Raw genomic sequence first — 20,568 nt, forward strand, 5'->3', positions numbered from 1 at the left:
GACCATTCTGGCTAAAACGTCGGAAACTAAAACAACATTTGTTTTACAAGTCAGAATTTTATTTTTAGCGAAGGTTAATAAACACTAGTTTTTTTAATGAAATTTAGTCTGAAGGGTACACATTTTCTTGGAGATTCTAGCTTGAAACCACTGTTAGCAGTTTAATTTTTTAAGGCTAAAAGTTTGATGGTATACCATGGTGTGTGAAATAGTATCCAAACTGAGGCTCACAATCACAGTGAAAGTAAAGGTAATTACTCATTTCCTTTCTATAATAATAATTGCAAACTAAATTACATATGAACTTTGGGCAAGTCATTTCATCAGTTTTTTGCAATGTTAATCATAAAAGAATTTGTATGTTATATTTTGCTGTTGGTTATTTTACTGCTGTTTAATATGGAAAGGTGGTCCTTAATTTAGTCCCTTCTAGTCCCTTGCAAATAGGGGGAGATAGGAGGACATTATGAATATCTTCATTAGCATTTGAAAAGCAATATTTATAAGGAGAAAAAATAAAAGCAGTCAAATTTTCTACTAGACTCAATTTTTGAAAGCCCTATTAGGAGTTTACCCAGTATGAAAAAAATCCTGTTGTTTCAGTTTTCTAACCATAAATTCTCAATTCTCTGAGATCAACTTTGGAGGTTCTACAGTTCAATTCAGTTGTGACACTAACTACCTGAAGTTTGTGCAGACCCCACAAGGTAAGGGATCAGCCCCATAAGATTGTCCCCATTGTCCCCAGCCACAAATGGGGTCCCCAGGGCCACCTGCACTTCTGTTCATCCAACTACAGTTTAGTTGGATGAACTAATCCCACAACCCCTCCCTCAGCTCCCTGTCAGGTTCAATAAATTGCTATAACTTACAGAATTCAGAAAAGTGCTATACTTAATACAGTTTATTTAAAAAGATACAAATGAGCAGCCTGATGAAGAGATACATAGGGCAAGTTTCAGAAGGCTCCTGAGCGCAGATGCCTCTGTCTCCATGGAGCTGAGATGGCATCACTAATCAGGAAACTCCCCAAAGCCTCATTGTTCAAGTTTTTATTGAAGTTTCCTTACAGAGGCATGATTGATTAAGTCATTGACCATTGGTGATTGAACCTGAAGATGAGATGGGGGGAATGGTGTTGAAAGTTGCAACCCTCTGATGATATGGTTGATTCCTGGGTAACCAGCCCCCATTCTGAAGCTATCTAAAGACCCCACCAAGAGTCACTTTATTAGCGTAAACTCAGGTATGGTCAAAAGGGGTTCGTTATGAATAACAAAAGATACTCCTGTCACTCAGGAAATACCAGCGGTTATAGGAGCTCTGTATCAGGAATAAGACACAAAGATCAAATATATACATATTTTTAAAATTATACCACACATGCTTATCTAACATATATCAAACACCTGCTATATTTCAGGCTCTCTGCTAGACATTAAGAATAGGAAGAATAAGAAGACATGATGTGTGTGTTGAAGGAACTCACACTGTAGGTGTGAAGACAGAGACAGTGAAGTTGTATATTACAGGGGGTTAGGGTCTGAAGCTAAAGGTGTAAGATTAAAACCTCATAGGGAGAATTTCTCCAACAGTCTTTTAAATTGCATGAAATCTATCACACTACCTTTCAATGAGTCCAACAGCTTAGTTTTCCTCAGTTTTGACAGTAATCATGGTCTCCTCAGTTGAGCTCTAGTTAAGATAGTTGGTCTGCGATCAGGGCCATGTTTTATGAACACTATTAACTGTATCTTTTAAACAATAGGATCATACTTAGTTGCCTCTCTCAATAAGAGCTGCTTCCACTGTTAGAGGCACGTAGGAACTGAGAGACTATCTAAGGAACAGCAGATTTATATATCTCATAGTGCTGGAGGATAAATTTATTGACGGGACATACTGGTACCATTTAATTGTGTTCTCATATTATTCATTTGGTCTCCTTCTCTGTGTCTCTTCCCATCTCCCTCGATCCCTTCCTACCCAGTAAATAAGACACTTACATCATGTGATTCCACTGTGTATAAGCATATGTATAACATAATAAGTGTCATAATAGATTTATACAGGTGCTCTGAGGACATAAATGAGAAAACAAGTTTTAAACTTACTTTTGTAGGTAAAGGAAGATGTTCATAGTTGAATTAGCAAGTGAGCTCGTGCTTCAAGAATGAGATGCAGTTAGTGTTTTCCGTCCAAATACTAATTATACACTTTATTTTCTTCAAAAAATTCTCTTTAAAAAGGTACTCTTTATGTCAGTCTCTTTCCTGTTTTCTCAGTGATTCTTCTGGTTATAGAGTATGTTAATTAATTCAAGGGAATGTACTGAGCACATCTGAGACATGGCTGAGGCAAAGGAGTCTAATCTCCAGAGTTTCTTTGGCTTGTGGTACTTCTGTAACTTCTTCTTATTTTGCATAGTACCCCAAATTGTACTGGTGAATGTAAAAGTGAGAAAATTGGTCTTCCCCAATGAGTAGAGAACTGCAGGTCAAGATATTATGTGCCCTTTGGCCACCTACACAGTTATGTTATAGTTTAACATCTGCTATTTTGCTCTTTGTTTTCTCTGTGTATAAGAGCAGGAAGCTGTTTTGTTGCTCTGCTCCTCCATTACAACCTTATTTATGCTGAATAGATATTTTCTAGTATACTATTTTAATTCTGTTATTGTTGCTTGTGTATATATGTGTTTGTGTATATTTAAGTTATTTTCCTTGTGGTGCCATGGCGATTACAGTTGACATCTTAATTTAAAACAGTCTAGTTTGGATTAATCTCAATTTAATTTTAATATATAAAAACTTTGCTCCAGTGTAACACCATTTATACATATTGCATCTTTATACATTATAAGCCCATCAGCACAATTTTATAATAATTATTTTATGCACCTGTCCTTTAAATGAGTTAGGAGAAGAAAAGAGTTACAAATATACATTTTTATTATCTTTTGTGTTTACTTATATAGCTACCTTTATTCCTGATCTTTATTGCTTAGTGTGGATTTAAGTTACTGTCTGTTCCTTTCGTTTCAGCCTGAAATGAAATACCCTTTAGTATTTCTTGTAGGGCAGGTCTGCTAGTGATGAATTCTCTCAGTTTTCATTTATCTAGGAATGTCTTAATTTCTTTTTTCCCCACCTCACCTAGCTCTCCTTCACTTTTGAAGGGTACTTTTGCTAGATATAGAATTCTTGGATGACAGTCTTTTTCTTTCATCCTTTGACCATGTCATCCTACTGCCCACTGGTCTCCATGGTTTCTAATGAGAAGTCAGCTATTTATTAATCTTCTTGAGGAAACTTTGTATCTGAGAATTGTTTTGTTTTGTTTTTGCTGCTTTCATGATTCTCTTTCTGTCTTTTGACAGTTTGGCTATGAAACATCTAGATGTGGATCTCTTCAACTTTGTCCTACTTGGCGTTTATTGAACTTTTTAGGTATACATACTAATGTTTTCCATCAAATTTGGGAAGTTTTTTGTCATAATTTTTTCAAATATTCTTTCCACTCCTTTCTCTCTCTCCTCTCCTTCAGAAACTCACATTGTGTATATGTTGGTATACTTGATGGAGAACCACAGATCTCTGAGGCTCTGTTCATTTTTCTTTACTCTTTTTGTTCCTCAGATTGGGGAGAATCTCAGCTGACCTGTCTGAAGTTCACTGGTTCTTCTGCCAGTTCAAATGTGCTGTTTACCCCCTCTAGTAAATTTTTCATTTCTGTTATTGCTCTTTTCAACTTGAAAATGTCTGTTAGAGTCTTCTTATTATTGTTTTAATTGCACTGGGTGGAAATACCCTTTTCATATTTAAATGCCAGCTTTCTATTTGATTCTTTTTTATAATTTCTGTTTCTTCATTTATATTCTCCATTAGGTAAAACATGACTCTCAAACTCCTTTAATTCTTTAGACATAATTTGCTTTATTTCTTTGAAATATTTATAATAGCTGGTTTAAGGTTTTGTCTAGTAAGACCAACATCTGGGCTTCTTCAGAGACAGTTTCTGTTGACTTTTTTTCCTATGTATGGGCCATACTTCCCTATTTCTTTGTATGTCATAATTTTTTTGTTGGAAACTAGACATTTTAAATATAATAAAACTGTCACAGTTTAAATAATGTGACAGTTAAGAAAATCATATTTCTTCCTACTCCCAGGATTTGTTTTGCTCTGTTATTGGTGTTGCTGTTTGTTTCTTTAGTGATTTTCCTGAGCTAATTCTGTTCAGTCTTTGTTCTTTGAAGTCTGCTCAGCTAGCTCAGTGGTCAGTTACTGATTAGCCAGAGATTTCTTTAAATGACTTGAACCAATAGGTCTCTATTCAGCTTTTGCTGAGGGGCTTTGTTTGTGTGCATGTGTTGGAGCAGAGCTTGAAGGTCAACCAGAAGTGAAAGATTAGGGCCTTCTCAGGTCTTCCTGCACATTCACACAGCTCCTCACATGTGCATAGCCTTCTAAATTCCCAGGACTATTGCAGAGATTTTCAAAGCCCCTTATGGACATTTCATTCCTCAATTTTTTCTTTTAAATATTTTGGTCAGCCTCTTATTAGCTGCAACTAGTAAAAATCACTCAGGCAACTGCAGTGTTAAACAGTTGTTGTTGACTATTTTCAACAAATATGCTGCAGATAGGACTATACACATAGAATGAGCTCTTGAGTCTTATCAAACAAAGACAAGCCCTGAGAATGGCGTATTTTACCAAGCTGCCAGGCACGTCAAATAGTAACAGTTTTCTGAGGCTTTGGGAGAACTTCAAATCTATTCTGGTCTCTCCAGTATCTGCTTGGCTTTGGGGTTTCATAGCTACCATATTGGCAAGATTTTGGTTTTCAAGGCTGATCTGGAGCTGGGGATGAGAGATTGAATTCGGTCAAATTAAGACACTAGAAAGCTTGCTCTTCTTGCTAAGAGTCAACTGGTTTTCTTGAATAAACATTCCTTAGATTGTCACAAGCCTTTAATTTAATGTCACAAGCTAAAAAAAAAAGTTGATTTTGACAGTGTTTTGCAGTATTCTTTAAAAATTTTTTTTCTTGAAGTATAGTTGATGTACAATATTATATGTTACAGGTGTACAATAATGGTTAATAATAATGGTTTAAAATTTTCAAATATTATACTCCATTTATAGTTATTATAAAATATTGGCTATATTCCCTGTGTTGTAAAATATATCCTTGTAGCTTATTTTATACATAATAGTTTGTATCTCTTAATCCTCTACCCCTATATTGCCCCTCCTCCCTTCCCTCTCCCTACTGGTAACTACTGGTTTGTTCTCTATATTTGTGAGTCTTTCTTTTTTGTCGTATTCACTAGTTTGTTGTATTTTTTTAGATTCCACATATAAGTGATAATCATAAAATATTTGTCTTTCTCTGTCTGATTTATTTCACTTAGCATAATAACCCTCCAAGTCCATCCCTGTTGTTGCAAATGGCAAAATTTCATTCTTTTTTATGGCTGAGTAGTATTCCGTGTGTGTGTGTGTGTGCATATTGCACAGCTTCTTTATCCATTCATCTGTTGATGAACACTTAGTATGCTTCTGTATCTTGGCAATTATAAATAATGCTGCTCTGAACATTGGGGTGCATATATCTTTTTGAATCAGTGTTTTCATTTTCTTTGGATATATACCCAGGAGTGGAATTGCTGGGTCATATGGTAGTTCTGTTTTCAGTTTTTTTGAGAAACTTCCATACTGTTTTCCACAGTGGCTGCACCAATTTACATTTCCACTGACAGTGTATGAGGGTTTCCTTTTCTCCACATCCTTACCAACATTTGTTATTTGTGTTCTTTTTATGATAGCCATTCTGACAGGTGTGAATGATTAACATTGTGTTGAGCTAAAAGATGCAGTGTTGAGCATCTTTTCATGTGCCTGTTGGCCATCTGCATTTCCTCTTTGGAAAAATGTTCAGGTCTACTGCCCATTTTTAAATTGGGTTGTGTTTTTGATGTTGAGTTGTATGAGCTGTTTATATATTTTGGACATTAACCCTTTATCCGTCATATCATTTGCAAATATTTTCTCCCATTGAGTAGGTTGTCTTTTCCTTTGACAGTATTTGCCAGTATTCTTGTTGCTTTTATGGAGGAGCAGGTTTTTCAAGGTCCTTCCTCTGCCATTCTGGAAGTGCCTCTTCCCATTCTTGTATATTTTTATCAGCATTCTGCTTCCAGTCTCTGATCCAGCCTCTCATTGCTTGCCTTTCTCTTATACATTTCTACTGGACCTTTGGATCTCTGGTTCCATGGCTAACATACTTATATTCTCAATTATTCACTGACTATTACCTCCCTTTCTTGCCAGGCAGCCCTTTCAGGGGCTGATTCTCTCACATCCCACATAAATCAAAATCCTCTATTCCTCCCTTAAATAGTAATATTCCTCAAGTTTCTGGCTTACAACCCTTCTCTTGTCTATTTTCCCTGAACATTCTTACCCAATTGTTGCTCATACTCTCAAATCTGTCTTCTTCTCTAGCCTAGATCGCTGTCTTAAGCTCCTCATCTGTATCTAATTTTGCTTAACATAAATCTTCATTTGGAATTTCTACAGACATGTAAAATTCCTCAAAGTTCAAAACAGAAATCAGCCTATTCTTCTTTCTCAGTTTTCTTAGAATGACATTCCCATTTATCTAGTTGCCTAAACCAAAAATATGGGTCATTTTTTATTATTTCTCCTTTACCCTACCTTCAAATTACAGTAAGTTACCTTTCAGTTCTGTGCCCTAAATCTTTCGATTTAGGTTTTCTTTATCTCTACTGACATCTCCTGCCTGAATTATTCCAACAGCCTCCAAAACAGATCTTCCCATTATAGTTCTGTCCCCAGCTTCTCCACAGTGTGTCCACAAGGGAACTTTATAAAATGCAAATCCAAATAGGTCACAGAATCCATGCAGACACACACACACACACACACACACTTTGCCCTTCTCTCCATTGCATTCCTTGCTCCATCCTAATTGCCTTTTTCCTATTTCCAGACCATGTCATGTTCTTGTTTGCTTTCAGGTATCTATACATACTGCAGTATTCTTTCTCACTTTGCTTTTTTATTGCTTCCTCAGGGAAGCCTTCTTATATTCTCACAAACTGAGTTAGATACTTCTGGATATAGAATTACCATACTGTAATGGCCTATTTACTCATCTTTATCTCCAAGTAGAATGTCAAGTCCATGAGATCCAGGGCTGTGATTATGAGCAGCCTGTGGCCTAGCGCCGAACATTGGGCTTCCACAAATTATTTGATGAATAGAGAATTTATGCCTACATGTATGAACGACAGAACCAACCATGTTCAGCACTGAGAATACAAAGATATATTAGGCAAACGTATAAATAAAATAGGCCTTTGAAACATCTGGTGTTTGAGGGATATAGCTGTTAGTAATGTAGGATTAGTAACTTAAAGCCAATGATTCTAAATAAAGTCCTGTATACCTTAGTGGAAGAAATAAAATGGCATGAATATATGAGACTCCAAAGCGTTATTTATAAATGAAAGGAGAAAATGAAGAGAAACTATTCAACAGGAAGTTATATACATATGCCCTTTATAAAGTTAGTGTTTATACTTAGTTTTTGTTTTATTTTGTTTTTAATTTCTGGGTCATTGAGAAGTAGGTGACTTCTTCCTTCCTGCCTTTCTTTTACACAAATTGTATAATATTTAGAAAATACGTATAAGCAACAACAAAAAAAATGAAATCACCCATTATCTGATTTAATGTATTATATATAGTTTCATAACTGAATTAAATCTGAACATCACCAGAAATAGATATGTCATAAACATCTCTTTATGCTAGGAAATATACATCAATACCACCTATTGCTGAGGTTAGCAGACTTTTCTTTATAGGGCCACATAGTACAGTTTTGAAGCTTTGAGGGGCTAGAAGGTCTCTGTCACAACTATTCAACTCTTCCTGTAGCAAAAGCAGCCATAGTCCATTCCAAATGGGTGTATTCCAATAAAACTTTATTTACAAAAACAAGTGGCAAGCAGGATTTGGTGTGAGAGCCATAGATCTGTTCTGTGATACAGATGCGCCATAATTAGTCTTGGGGAAGTTTATTATCTTCAATTTTTTACTATTATTAGTTATACTCTCTTAGCATTTTAATATCTAAATCTCTATGTACATTCTTAATTTTTTCCTTAGCATAAATTCTGAAAAAATGTAATTTCTAGGGCTAAGAGTACATCTTTAAGACTTTTCTTTTTTAAACGAGAATAGGTGATATAACACTTGCTTTCAAACTGTGACTATGAGGAGTTTTGCTTGATTAGTTTTGTGGGTTTTGTGGGGATGGAAAAAGAAAGACTGGAGGGAAACATTGAGTTAACGATAGTAATATAAAACTTAAAAAGAGATGTTCCATGAAGAAGAAAATATGAAAAATTTCATAAGTACAGATTTTCCTGTTCATATAACCAAGTGTTTTTGTTTGTTTGTTTGTTTGATAGCTCTGTAGAGTTTTGTTTAAAATCTTGTGTAGATTGAGATTTGGGAGATGGGGTTTGCAAATTACAAAATGAGCATTTCTTTTTCAGTCTCCTAAGATACTCTTAGGTCAGCATGATTTTGATTGTGATTACCAATCAGCTTGTTTTTTTAAAAAAAGAAAGAAAAAAGAAGACGCCGTTAAATTTTGCTGTTCTGGTTGACAAGGAAGTCTAATCAGTTAGATCAGGGATTGGCAAATTACTATCCATGGACAAAATCCCTCCTGTTGCCTGTTTTTGTAAGTGAAATTTTATTGGAACACAGCCATGCCCGTTCACTTAAGTACTGTCTATGATTGCTTTTAGACTACAACAACAGAGTTAAGTAGTTGTCAGAGACAGTATAGTCCAGAAAGCCTAAAGTATTTACTATCTGCCACTTTACAGAAGAAAATTTGCAGACCCTAGAATTAGAGGAATGGCACATGTTAGTCTTTCTATTTATTGAAAATGGATCCACAAAAGCAAAAGTAATTTTGCTACAGATAAACTAACAAGGTTTTAGAAGCACAATTAATTCAGAGCCCAAATCTGGGCTCTTAAAATGTAGAAGAACATGTGAGAAAACAATATAAGAAATGTTGGAATACAGAGGACTTAATGTGTAGTGTAATTCTAAGTTATGTGAAAGATTAGATTTAGAGCACCCAAGTACTGGCTGTTACAGAGGCACCTACCTTAGTTATAAAAGCCCTCTTACACACAGTTGGAAAATAGCCAGTTCCACAGAGTTTTGCTATAGTGTCTTTAAAAGCGAGCAAGTTATACTGTGACAAGTTCCGTGGCACTTTTCGTGAAACAACCTTGTTGCAGTTGCTGAGTGAGACGACATCAGTCAAATTGGAAAATTCACACTCTTAAAAATTTTTTGAAACCTGTGTACATAGGCTTATTCCCCCAATGACAGTCTTTATCCCTACTGGATTTGTTGCCTTAATTCAGTTTCACATGACAATAACAGGGGGCATTCAGAAAGTAGGGATATTTTCTTTCTTTGGATCCACGTTACCTGGAAATAGCTAATATCCAGGATCCCAAATCATTTAGTAAGGTTTCGAAACAGCATAGCTTTTATTAATTTTATAAAAAGTTTCTTAAAAGAATCCTGTGTGTGGAACTCTTTGGAGTATAGTAGAAAAGCCTCTAGGCTGAAGTCAAGCGTTCCTCTTCGCTAGGCCGCTAAATAGATGTTGAAAAAACCTGAATCCGTAACCAGCTACCTGGACTTCTTTTATGAGAGAGAAGCCACTAATTTAATGCTTACAAGCACTGATTTTAGGGTGTTTTCTCACAGCCGAAAATAATCCTAAGTGAGGGGGTCAGGGTAGACTAGTTTATTTCTGAGGGACTTTACATCTGTATGGCTCCACATATTTGTGTGGGATAGAGCTGATGGAGGGGAAAAAATAAAAGTGGTCTGTATCTTGTCCAGATAAAGCAATGCTCTGACAGAACCACAAATTTTATAATGATAAAAGACATACTGTTGCCAAAAAGAAATTGACTCTCGTTCATTTTTACACATTTCTCTTTCTTTGTTTAACTTTTGAGTTTCCTTTTTTTTATCTTGTTTCTCATAATTTCTGTGACACTTATTCTGTATTAGAGCTGTTATGGTTCTGCCAAGAATTCCTTAGGCTGTGGTTGTTCTTCAGGAGATTGTTCTTGAGGAAGGGTGATGAGTAAAGCACTGAGCTATCCCAGCTGCTGGAGAACTAGATGGAGGTGCATCTGTCTTGATTTAGTGACTACAGCTTTGCATGGGACGTCGGCTTATTCAGGGTAGGAAAGTGCAATAAGCTGGAGATCCTTAATGTCCTTCTGTAACCCTGATGGTGGTGCCTTAGTTGTATCAGAGTCCCTCTGTTTTCATAGATTTGTTTTTTCAGATATTCTAGGCTTTCACACCATTCCTTCTCCTTAAGCAACTATTCTGTTTTGCTGGTGGTTCGTTCATTCGTTTAATAAATATCTGTTAAACACATATTAATGTGTCTTGTGCTGGATCCTGGGGATATTACTATCATTCAAACACAACACCAGCTCCCAAGAATTTGCAGTCAAATGGGAGAGTCAGATAAGGAAACAGGTGTTTACAGTACAAAATAAGAACTGAGGAATTAAGGATTAAGGAAGCCAATATTTACTTTCTTAAAAACATTGAACCAGAATGGTTAAATGGAAAGAGCATTGGTTTTAGATTTTGTTGATCTGCTTTTAAATCCTGATTCAATTACTTAATAGGTATGTGACTTTGGGAAAGTTAACCTTTGTGATACTTGCAAAGTTGTTCTAAGTTTTAGAAATAAATATATATAAAGCACTTAGTCCAGTGCCTGCTGAATAAATTTCTGCTTTTTTTTTTCTAAATCATACATCGCAAATTATTGTTCCAAAGCCTATAAATAGAAAGATCATTTCTCTGGCCCCTACTTCATAGGAGATGTGAAAAGAGGATATTGTAAAATTTTTATGAACTTTGTGAACATCCTGCCTATAAAGAAACTATCAGAAATCAAATTTTATAATTATTTCTTATAAAGTTTACCCAGATTTCCATTACTAAGATATGGACTGTAAAATTCATATCTTAAGAACTTACAATATTGTTTGTGAAATATGCTAGTAATTTTGTAATCACCGGTCTTATATTTTATTTGTCAACTTAAAAAGGGGATACTTTTCTGTCTCCTCACCTCCCTCACCCTGTAGTTTAGCATGCCAGTTACTTTTAACCAAATAGTGGTTTATATCTAGAAGTATAATGGTTATAACCTTTTTTCATGAGATGTTTAAAAAGCATTCAAATAGATCATCAATAAATTGATAAAATAGCAATATATTTTCTTAAGACTCACTCATCATTACAATTTGAATTTTTTCTATTTGAAGAATTGAAAGCTGCAATATTTAGGAAATAGTATCATGCCGTATTTAGAAATAGAATAGTTAAAGAATTTGCTTTTAACTGAAAATATTTTTTTCATTCCTTTGAAATTAAGTAACATAAAATTAGAAACTGAAATTGGTCTGACAGCAACACAATTTGTAATTCTTCAAAAACGTCAAAGTTGGTAGCTCAAATCAGAATACTGTACTCGGGAGGGCATAGATCTTATTCCATTATGTGACCTTTCCAGTTTTGCTATACTTTATGTAATAACTATTCCAGATTTATTTGTTAATTCTGTTATAGCTGTACCTTAAAAATAAGACAAGGTGATGTTATTTACTATAAAAAGTGTAAATACAAGTATCAACAGAACATAGAACTATTTTCTATGTATTTTATATAAATCACCCTAAATTATAAATAGGAAATAGTGATCAAACAAATACTTTTCTACCAAAAGAAAAAGCCAGTGGAACAGAGTGGGATGAGGTGGGAGAGAAGCCCTAGGATTGTGTTGGCAGGGCAGTAGTAAGTGACAGCATGAGAAAAATGCATGTGTTCTTCCATCACTGCTGTTCTCCTCTCTGTTTGAATTAGACAAATGGCATGTGCCCAAGGGGAACGAGGGACAATGTTCAGAGGAAAGGAACCACTTTTATACAGCCCTGCCAGATTCATGAGAATAATGATGCATCTGCTTTTTGTTGCTGCTGTTGTTACTTAACCTTGTCATGGATACATTACTGTTTCTGTAGCACTTCTTTTGTGGGTTCTTACTCATATTACTTTCTCTATCATGGCTATACGGGATTGTCTGTTGGCAAATCAGCACCATTTACCCCTTCTACACCTTGCCTGATGTAATGGCTTCCTGGAAAGTGTGCATGCTGGTTTTTTTCCCTCTTTGTATCTCCCCTGTCCCACTCCATCAAATGTGCAATTTAAATATCCAGAAGTCCATTACAGACAATTGATTTGTAGGGGTTTTCTTTTGATTTGTTTTTGTCTGTTTTGATTTTTTTTCCCTAATAACAAAATTTCATTTTTACCCTTCCCAACCCACGCCCCCCCCCCCCCCATAGCAAAACTCCACACACTGGAATGCCAAGACAGACATGTTGATTGATTTATTTAGTAAACTTTCAGTGAACTTTTGTAAGCTTCATAACACTGAGTTAAGTGGTATTATAGGGCAAGGGTCCCCAACCCCTGGGCTGTGGACCGGTTACCAGTCAGTGGCCTGTTAGGAACCCGGCCGCATAGCAGGAGGTGAGTGGCAGGCGAGCAAGCAAAGCTTAATCTGCTGCTCCCCATTGCTCGAATTACTGCCTGAACCATCCCCCCCGCCCCATTCCGTGGAAAAGTTGTCTTCCTTGAAACTGGTCCCTCATGCCAAAAAGATTGGGGACCGCTGTTATAAGGCAGTTCAGTGAAGTACATAAAAGTAGTTAGATTGTGAGGGTGAAATATTCAAACGTATTTTCACCAAAACTACTATTTAAATCAAACTATAATGCTTATATTTATAAAATGCTTCTAAATGTTCTGTTGTAAAATATAGTCAATACAGGTGGCTTTAACTATGGGTTAGTTTCTTCAACCCTTCCCTCAGATAAGCTGTGTTGTCATTAGACCATTTAAATGACTTGTATTCTGAGCTTTGTAATGTTAAGGTTTTAAAATGCATCTCAAGTCTAAACTTTACAATGTGTTACATTTTAGGTCAGAAGACGTGTCTTCATCTACATGGCGTCTTTCCTTACCTCTATGTGCCATATGATGGTTATGGACAGCAGCCAGAAAGCTATCTTTCTCAGATGGCATTCAGTATCGACAGAGCACTTAATGTGGCTTTAGGCAATCCATCTTCCACTGCTCAGCACGTGTTCAAAGTGTCATTAGTATCAGGAATGTAAGTATATGATAACATCTTTTAAAATTTCTATTTATCTGTATTTATATTACTGTTCTAGTTAAAAGAAAACATATCCAATTAAAATATACTCTGTTCATTTTTCTTTTATTTCTAATCTAATGGAACCAGGGTGAATTTCTTACTGTAACTTTTTAAAGTCACTTTTTATTGCAATGAAAGATTGATGGTTAACAGTAATTTTTGTTTTAACTTTTTCCATTTCTCTGCTTCCTAGAACTGTAGAAAGTCATGTAATTTATTCATCAAGTATTTATTGAGCACCTTGTATATTGGTGAACAAAACAAAGATCCCTGCCCCCATGGAGGTTACATTCTAGTAATGGAAAACAGACAATAACCAATAGATAGAACATGAAATAAATTTATTTATTACATGATAATTAATACTATAGAACAAAATATGTAGAACAGGTAAGAAGGATCAGTAGTATGGGGTGGGGAAGTAGACTGGTGGCAGTTTTATATAGGGTAATCAGGGAAGGTGTCATTGACATGGTAAATGACATTTGAGCAAAGACTTGAAGGTGAGGGAGTGGGAACAAAATGGAGGCCAGGTGTCTGGAGTGGAGGGAAAGGAGAGTGGGCAAAATGAGGTTAGAGAGATATGAGAGAATGGAGATCATGTTGGCCAGTGGATCGCCAAAACCACTTTTACCTGGTTTGACAGCCATGAGAATGCACCTCTCAGATCTCCAAATACAAAGAACATAATTGAACAGTGGTTCCAGCTACTGCACTAAAATCCATCTATCATTCTGTGTAAACTGAAGCTGCTTTCCATAGGCTACTCCCAGCCAGCGGCTAAGCAGAGCAAGGCTACTAAGGCAGGCCTGTTTCTGGGAGACACTTGGGAACTCTGGGGCAGCCTTTCTGAACCTTCACTAGAATCACACTGCAATAAAAGACACTTCCACCCATCTTCCCTATGTCCCTCTCTCCTTCACTTAGATCAGACCTGTATCTAAGTCTTGTGGCTGTCCCACCCTCTCCTGAGTTCATCCTCATATTCTCTCACATGTGTTTCCACTAACAAATTTCTTACACATTTTGACATCTACTTCTTGGAGGACTCAGACTAACACACTTGAGAACTTAGTCAAAATACATTCTTTGGTCTCACCCCACATCTAATGAAGCAGATACTCTGGTGGTGGGACCCAGAAATTTGTGAGCCTTTCTGCTGATTCTGATGCATACTCAAGTTTGAGAAACCACCGCAGTAGGCTATTCTAAGGACTTTGGCTTTTACTGAGCTATTGCATGATTTTGAGCAGCCAGAATCTAACATATACTTGAAAGGGTTCCTTTAGCAACTCTGGGAAGAATAGATCATAGGGGCATAAGAGTTGAAACATTAATCTGGGTGAGAAAATATGGTGGCTTGAACTAGGGTAGTAGCAGGGGACTAGTGAGAAGTGGTCAGCTTCTAGATCTATTCTGAGGGTTGAGTCCCCAAGATTTGCTGTCTGATTGGATGAGGTTTGTGAGAGGAGTCAGGGATGACTACAAAATTTTGAGTCTGTGCAGATAGAGCAGGCTGGCAGGAAAGATTTAGAGCTCGTACTGGAACATATGAGTTGAATACATCTGTATGAAATCCATCTTAAATCTGTCTACTTCTTCCACCTTAATCCAAGTTTTCTCCTGGACCACCACAGTATCCTTTTAATTGAATTTCCTTCTTCTGTTCTTATCTCACTCCAGAGCTGCAGAAGTACCTGTCTTGTAATGTAAATTGGACCCTTTTAAAATCATTTAAAATCCTTGAGTGGCTTCATACTGTTTATAGAATAAAATTTAAGCTTCTAACCACAGCCTATGTGATCTGACCCCTGCCTGCCTCTGTAACTTTGCTCACTGTGTTCCATCCAGAAACACTGGTCTTCTTTCAGTTCCTCTGATGTGCTGAGCTCTTTCCCACCTTTGTACCTGCAGTTTCCTTTCCTTGAGTGCTCTACCCCTCTCCAGTCCTTCAAATCCTTCACCTCTCCAGAGAAGTTTTCTCTGACTTCCCTCCTTAAAATAGGTTGTTATTATTATTATTCTGTATCTTAGCCCATTCTTTGTTTCCTTTAGTACTTTACTATAGTTTGCAGTTATTTTAATTTTTTGTTTATTAGTTCTTATGTGTTTCTCCCACTAGCATGTAAGTTCCATGAGAAAAAAGACCATGTTTGTCTGTCCATCATTATATCCCTTGCACCTTGTATGGTGTTGGGCACTTAGTAGACAAGGCTCAATAACTATTTGTTTGAATAAATGAATGAGGTAAAAGTTCACACCCATCCTATGATAGCAACAGTTAGGTTAAAGATAATTATCAGCTTTATATTCTAATTTTTTTATGTTTAATGATTCCTCAGAACTTTCCTATATATATTATCATTTCAAAGTTGAATCTCCAAACAGCCTAGTGGAATGAATAATGAGTCACCAGTCTTTCTATATTTTTGGTGGGCATTTGTTAAAAGCATAGCCATACTTTTAAGTTAGTTGAGTTACAAATCTGGAGACCTGGAAGCAAAAGATGAGCTGTTCAGTCTAATTTATGGCTGCCATTCTCTTTTTTTCTCCCATTCTCATGTTTTCTATGTTTTTTTCTTATATAGGTCCCCTTTTCCCTTACCATGCATTGTAACTTCTATGATTCCTTTACTCCTTCAGTATTGCCTACTTCTTTAAGTAGGCAAGTTGCATCTAGCTATCAAATTAAAACTTGAACAAATTTAATTCCAGTCTTCCTAGACTGTATACTATACTGAAGCTGGGTTAAGAGAGAGGACCATGATCTTAGGCTCATTTCAGGGGTTCCTTGTCACTTAGCTATCATGATTCTAGAAAATATTCTATGAAAAGATTCTTAATCCATCTAAATTAATTAAATGAGGTTTTTTTTTTCACTATCTGTGCTCATTTTTATTCTCATTGTTATATTAAAAAACTAACTCCAATTATGAGATATAATTTTTTAAATATAAAAATATCTACTCTTGAACTCTGCTCCATTCTACTTTCTTTCTCCCAGAGAGTCTCCCTGTGGAGAAATTCTTTTGGCAAAATCAACTAAAGTCAACAGCAGAAAGTAAGGATTGCAGGTTAAATTATACAGAGACTTTCTTGGCCAGAAGAAGCAGAAAACTGAATTTATAGAATTTCCAGGCTATATTTTGGGGCAATAGATACAAAAGCAGAATCCTAGATTTACAAAGAATTGTAGGGATTTGATAGTCTTGTATTCAGTTTTTGAAATTTATAAGATTCTAATTGTAAAAACCTAAAGATTTTTAGCAAAAACAAAGCAAAGATAATGTGGACCACACCAGTGCAGATTTAATTCTCTTTTTTTTCCATTTATCTGGCTAAAGGTATAACTCCTATCTTTAGACAGAGAGCTATATTTATGTATATGAAAAATACCAAAGCAGGAGGAATAAAGAATTGAATTTTGCTGGTGAGAGAGAATGAGATCAGTCATATAATGTGTGTTTCACCCCTTCCTTCATGGCAACAAAAATGGGGTGAACAGCATCAAACTAGACAGGAAAGGGTAAGTGTTATTTTAAAACTAGAAAAAAAAAGGGTAAAGGGTAGGGGATAGGGAGTGATGGTCAGAGTAGGCCTTTCTGAGGAGGTGAGTTTAAGCAGAGACCTGAATGAAGACTGAAAGTAAGCCATACAAAGGTTCAGGGCAGAACTTTCTAGGCAGAGGAAATGGCAAATTACTTGAGAGTGGATCAAGTTAGAAGGTGCTGAAATGTTTAGAATGGCTGGAGGAAAAAGGAAGCGTGGGTGTGAGATAAGATTGGAGTGAGTGGTAAGGATGAGACAAAGAACGTTTTAGACCTTTTTATTTATTTATTTATTTTTGGCTGTGTTGGGTCTTCGTTTCTGTGCGAGGGCTTTCTCTAGTTGTGGCAAGCGGGGGCCACTCTTCATCGCGGTGCGCGGGCCTCTCACTATCGCGGCCTCTCTTGTTGCAGAGCACAGGCTCCAGACGCGCAGGCTCAGTAGTTGTGGCTCATGGGCCTAGTTGCTCCGCGGCATGTGGGATCTTCCCAGACCAGGGCTCGAACCTGTGTCCCTTGCATTAGCAGGCAGATTCTCAACCACTGCGCCACCAGGGAAGCCCCCCCCCCTTTTTTTTTTAATAGAAATTGCTTTACAGCAATCATACAGATGGTTCTGACCTAAAGGCTTGAAATAGCTTATATAAAAAAAAAGTTGTTTAAATATACCTCAAATAATGACTCTGTTGCCAGCTTACTCCTGTATTTAAGATCTACTACACTGTCAGACATGACAGAGAGAAATGGTGTCCTAATGAGGGTAAGTTCTATCTAGTGCCCATCATAAGGGGAAAATATTTTTTTAATGAAAAGAAATTGAGTTTATCCACCTAAAGATTTAACCAGCCACTATTTACAGACAAACTCTAGGCAAATACTTTTTATTTTGTCTATAAATTCAGACCTATTTATATATTGTTTCTAATTACATCATCTTTGAAAATGGTAGTCTGTATATCAGAGTTTCAGATCCTCCTGAAATGATATAACATGATAGCCCAACTTATTCCTTCTTGCATTGAGGACTTGTTTCTCTCCCTATCACATAGATTTTTGCTTCTCCCTTTACCCCCTCTAGCTGATACCCTGAGAAGAACCGAGCCTCAACATAAATAGGGTCCTTAGTAAAGCCGTCGTCTTTTCAATCTCTTAAGTTCCTGTCTACATAGTTTTCACAGGTTTCCTTTGATTTGAGTGTGTGTTTTATACACACATACGCATATGTACATATGTATAACAGGTAAATTGTCTCTGCTTAGTGAACTTGTAAAATTAATAACAGAGACAAATAAAGAAAGTGATACAAATTCTGTCAATTAAAGGACTTTGTTGATGAACAGCTTTAGTTTTTGACAGAAAAAGTGGGAAATGGGAAAAGGTATCAGAAAGGTCTCTGTTCTTCTCATACATGGTCTGAGTAAAGAGTCACTTTTTAATAGAGCCATGATGATTGAAATTAAGGTATAAATAGTTTGCTGCTCCTTTTTGTCCCTAGTTTTTTTTTAAGTGGTATTTTTAAACTTTTTTAAAAGAAGTAACAAGAGTTTATCATGTCATATGTTAACCTTGTGGTAGGTTTAATTGAAAAGTCTTGGAGGTTCTTTTGTTTTGTGGCGGGGGGGGGGGTTGGTAATATTCAATGTAAGTAAGACTGAATTAGGCCAGCTGAGTCCATTTAGGGCAATAAGTTGCATTATTTCATCTCTGATGAAAATAAATTGAAATATCTTTTTCTTTTATTTCAGGCCTTTTTATGGTTATCATGAGAAGGAAAGACACTTTATGAAGATCTATCTTTACAACCCTGCAATGGTGAAAAGGTACAAAGATAAATGAAATAAAAAATGAATAACTATCACTTAAGTATTTTAATAATAAAAAGAAAAATCTAGAAGAAAGGCCTGTTTGTAGCGTTATTAAAGAAAGAGACCATAATATGTACATACATGTGTAAAGAGAGAGAGTCATGGCTTGGACTCTAGGAAGGATATTTTAAGGGTAAGGGACCTTGTTTTACACCCAACTGCTTCTTTTCTGTTTTAGATTTAGAGAGTTTGTAGAAGTATATAAAGAGAGATGGTTGGCTGCCTTGTATAATAATCCTACTGCCCTGCTAGCCAGACCAAATGTTCAATACCAAGAGAAATTCATTCTTCAGTTTCAAAGCAAGGAGAAATATGTGAGAGTGAGGCCAGAGTGGGAGAACTTTCTACTGTGAACTTAACCACTTTTCAGTACTTAAAAGATTTTTCTGATGAGATAGGTGATGTTATTAACATTTTTTTCCATATTGTTTAATGAAATGTATCACCATTTAGAAGATTTATATAACTTAGTGGATCTATATTTTCCAAACGACCAGTGCATGACGTTAGAAAATTATGCATGGGTAAAAATACTCCCAAGTGTTAGGTAGACCAATAGATTTTAATATAACAGAGTACAAAAAGTTCATTGATATGGTTTCAAATTCCACATTATTGCTGACCTTTAAGAAACTACCACTCCATTGCATTTCTGTGTAGTAGAAACAAAGATCAACGTTTACCTGAAAAGACTATTCAGTTACTCTTCCTTTTTCCAATTATTTATCTGCGTAAGGCTGGATTTTCTTCATATGCTTCAACCAAACAATATATCAGAACAGACTGGGCTGAAGCAGATGTGCAAATCCAACTGTCTTCTATTAAAACAGAGGTTTGCAAAGATGTAAAACAATTCCTCTTTTCACTAAATTGTTTTTGTTTTGGAAAACATAGGATTTTGTAATATATAAAACACTTATTTATGTTAACATATAATGGGTTTATTGTTGTTATTTTAAAATTAGTAAATAAGTTTCTTAAAATTTTCTGTTTTAACTTGATTTGGTAAGTGTCAATGGATATAAGCCACATAAACAAAAGCTCTTTGACGCTGTCAATAATTTTTAAGAATGAAAAGGGGTCCTGGGGCCAAAAGTTTGAGAACCATAAAAATAAAGCTCTCTTAATTTTCTGTCACAGATTCTTAAAATCTGTTCACAGCCATTCTGTCCTTCTCACTGCCTATTACAGTGGAAGAGATTTACCCCCTTACCTCTAAAGCTCATATTCCACCCTCTTTGACCTTTTCTTCCATCTGTCAGTTATCCCCATCTCCCTTTCCACACCATTTAAATATTAATAAGACTCTGTTAATTTTACACATACACACATTCATACTCAAAGACATTCATACTTACAGCTATTCTCCCAGAAGATTTTTTTTTTTTTTGCCTGTGTTGGGTCTTTGTTGCTGCGCATGGGCTTTTCTCTAGTTGTAGCGAGCGGGGGCTACTCTTCCTTGCAGTGCACGGGCTTCTCATTGTGGTGGCTTCTCTTGTTGCAGAGCACGAGCTCTAGGTGCGCAGGCTTCAGTAGTTGTGGTGTGCAGGCTCAGTAGTTGTGGCACATGGGCTTAGTTGCTCCGCAGCATGTGGGATCTTCCCGGACCAGGGATCGAACCCGTGTCCCCTGCATTGGCAGACGGATTCTCAACCACTGCGCCACCAGGGAAGTCCCTTCCCGGAAGAATTTATCTATATTTTGTGTGTTCAGTATCTTACCTCCCATTCACTCTTTAACTTACTCCAATATAGGCTCTA

General features: G+C 36.3%; 1 protein-coding gene across 8 annotated transcripts in view; it reads left to right on the plus strand.

The window, feature by feature from the left end:
- The window catches only part of REV3L (REV3 like, DNA directed polymerase zeta catalytic subunit), a 190,537-nt gene that overhangs the window by 49,005 nt on the left and 120,964 nt on the right, over nt 1-20,568 (plus strand). For all 8 annotated transcript variants that reach the window (XR_014248190.1, XM_082404696.1, XM_082404701.1 and 5 more), the window contains 2 exons: nt 13,164-13,353; nt 18,689-18,763. Coding sequence is in view for 7 of the 8 variants with exons in the window: in XM_082404696.1 (XP_082260822.1) it covers nt 13,164-13,353; nt 18,689-18,763 (265 nt within the window). In the remaining variant the exon portion in view is untranslated. The remainder of the gene's footprint in view (nt 1-13,163; nt 13,354-18,688; nt 18,764-20,568) is intronic.

The sequence above is a fragment of the Balaenoptera borealis genome (genome assembly GCF_965194805.1).
Source record: "Balaenoptera borealis genome assembly, chromosome: 9".
NCBI classification, from domain to species: domain Eukaryota; kingdom Metazoa; phylum Chordata; class Mammalia; order Artiodactyla; family Balaenopteridae; genus Balaenoptera; species Balaenoptera borealis.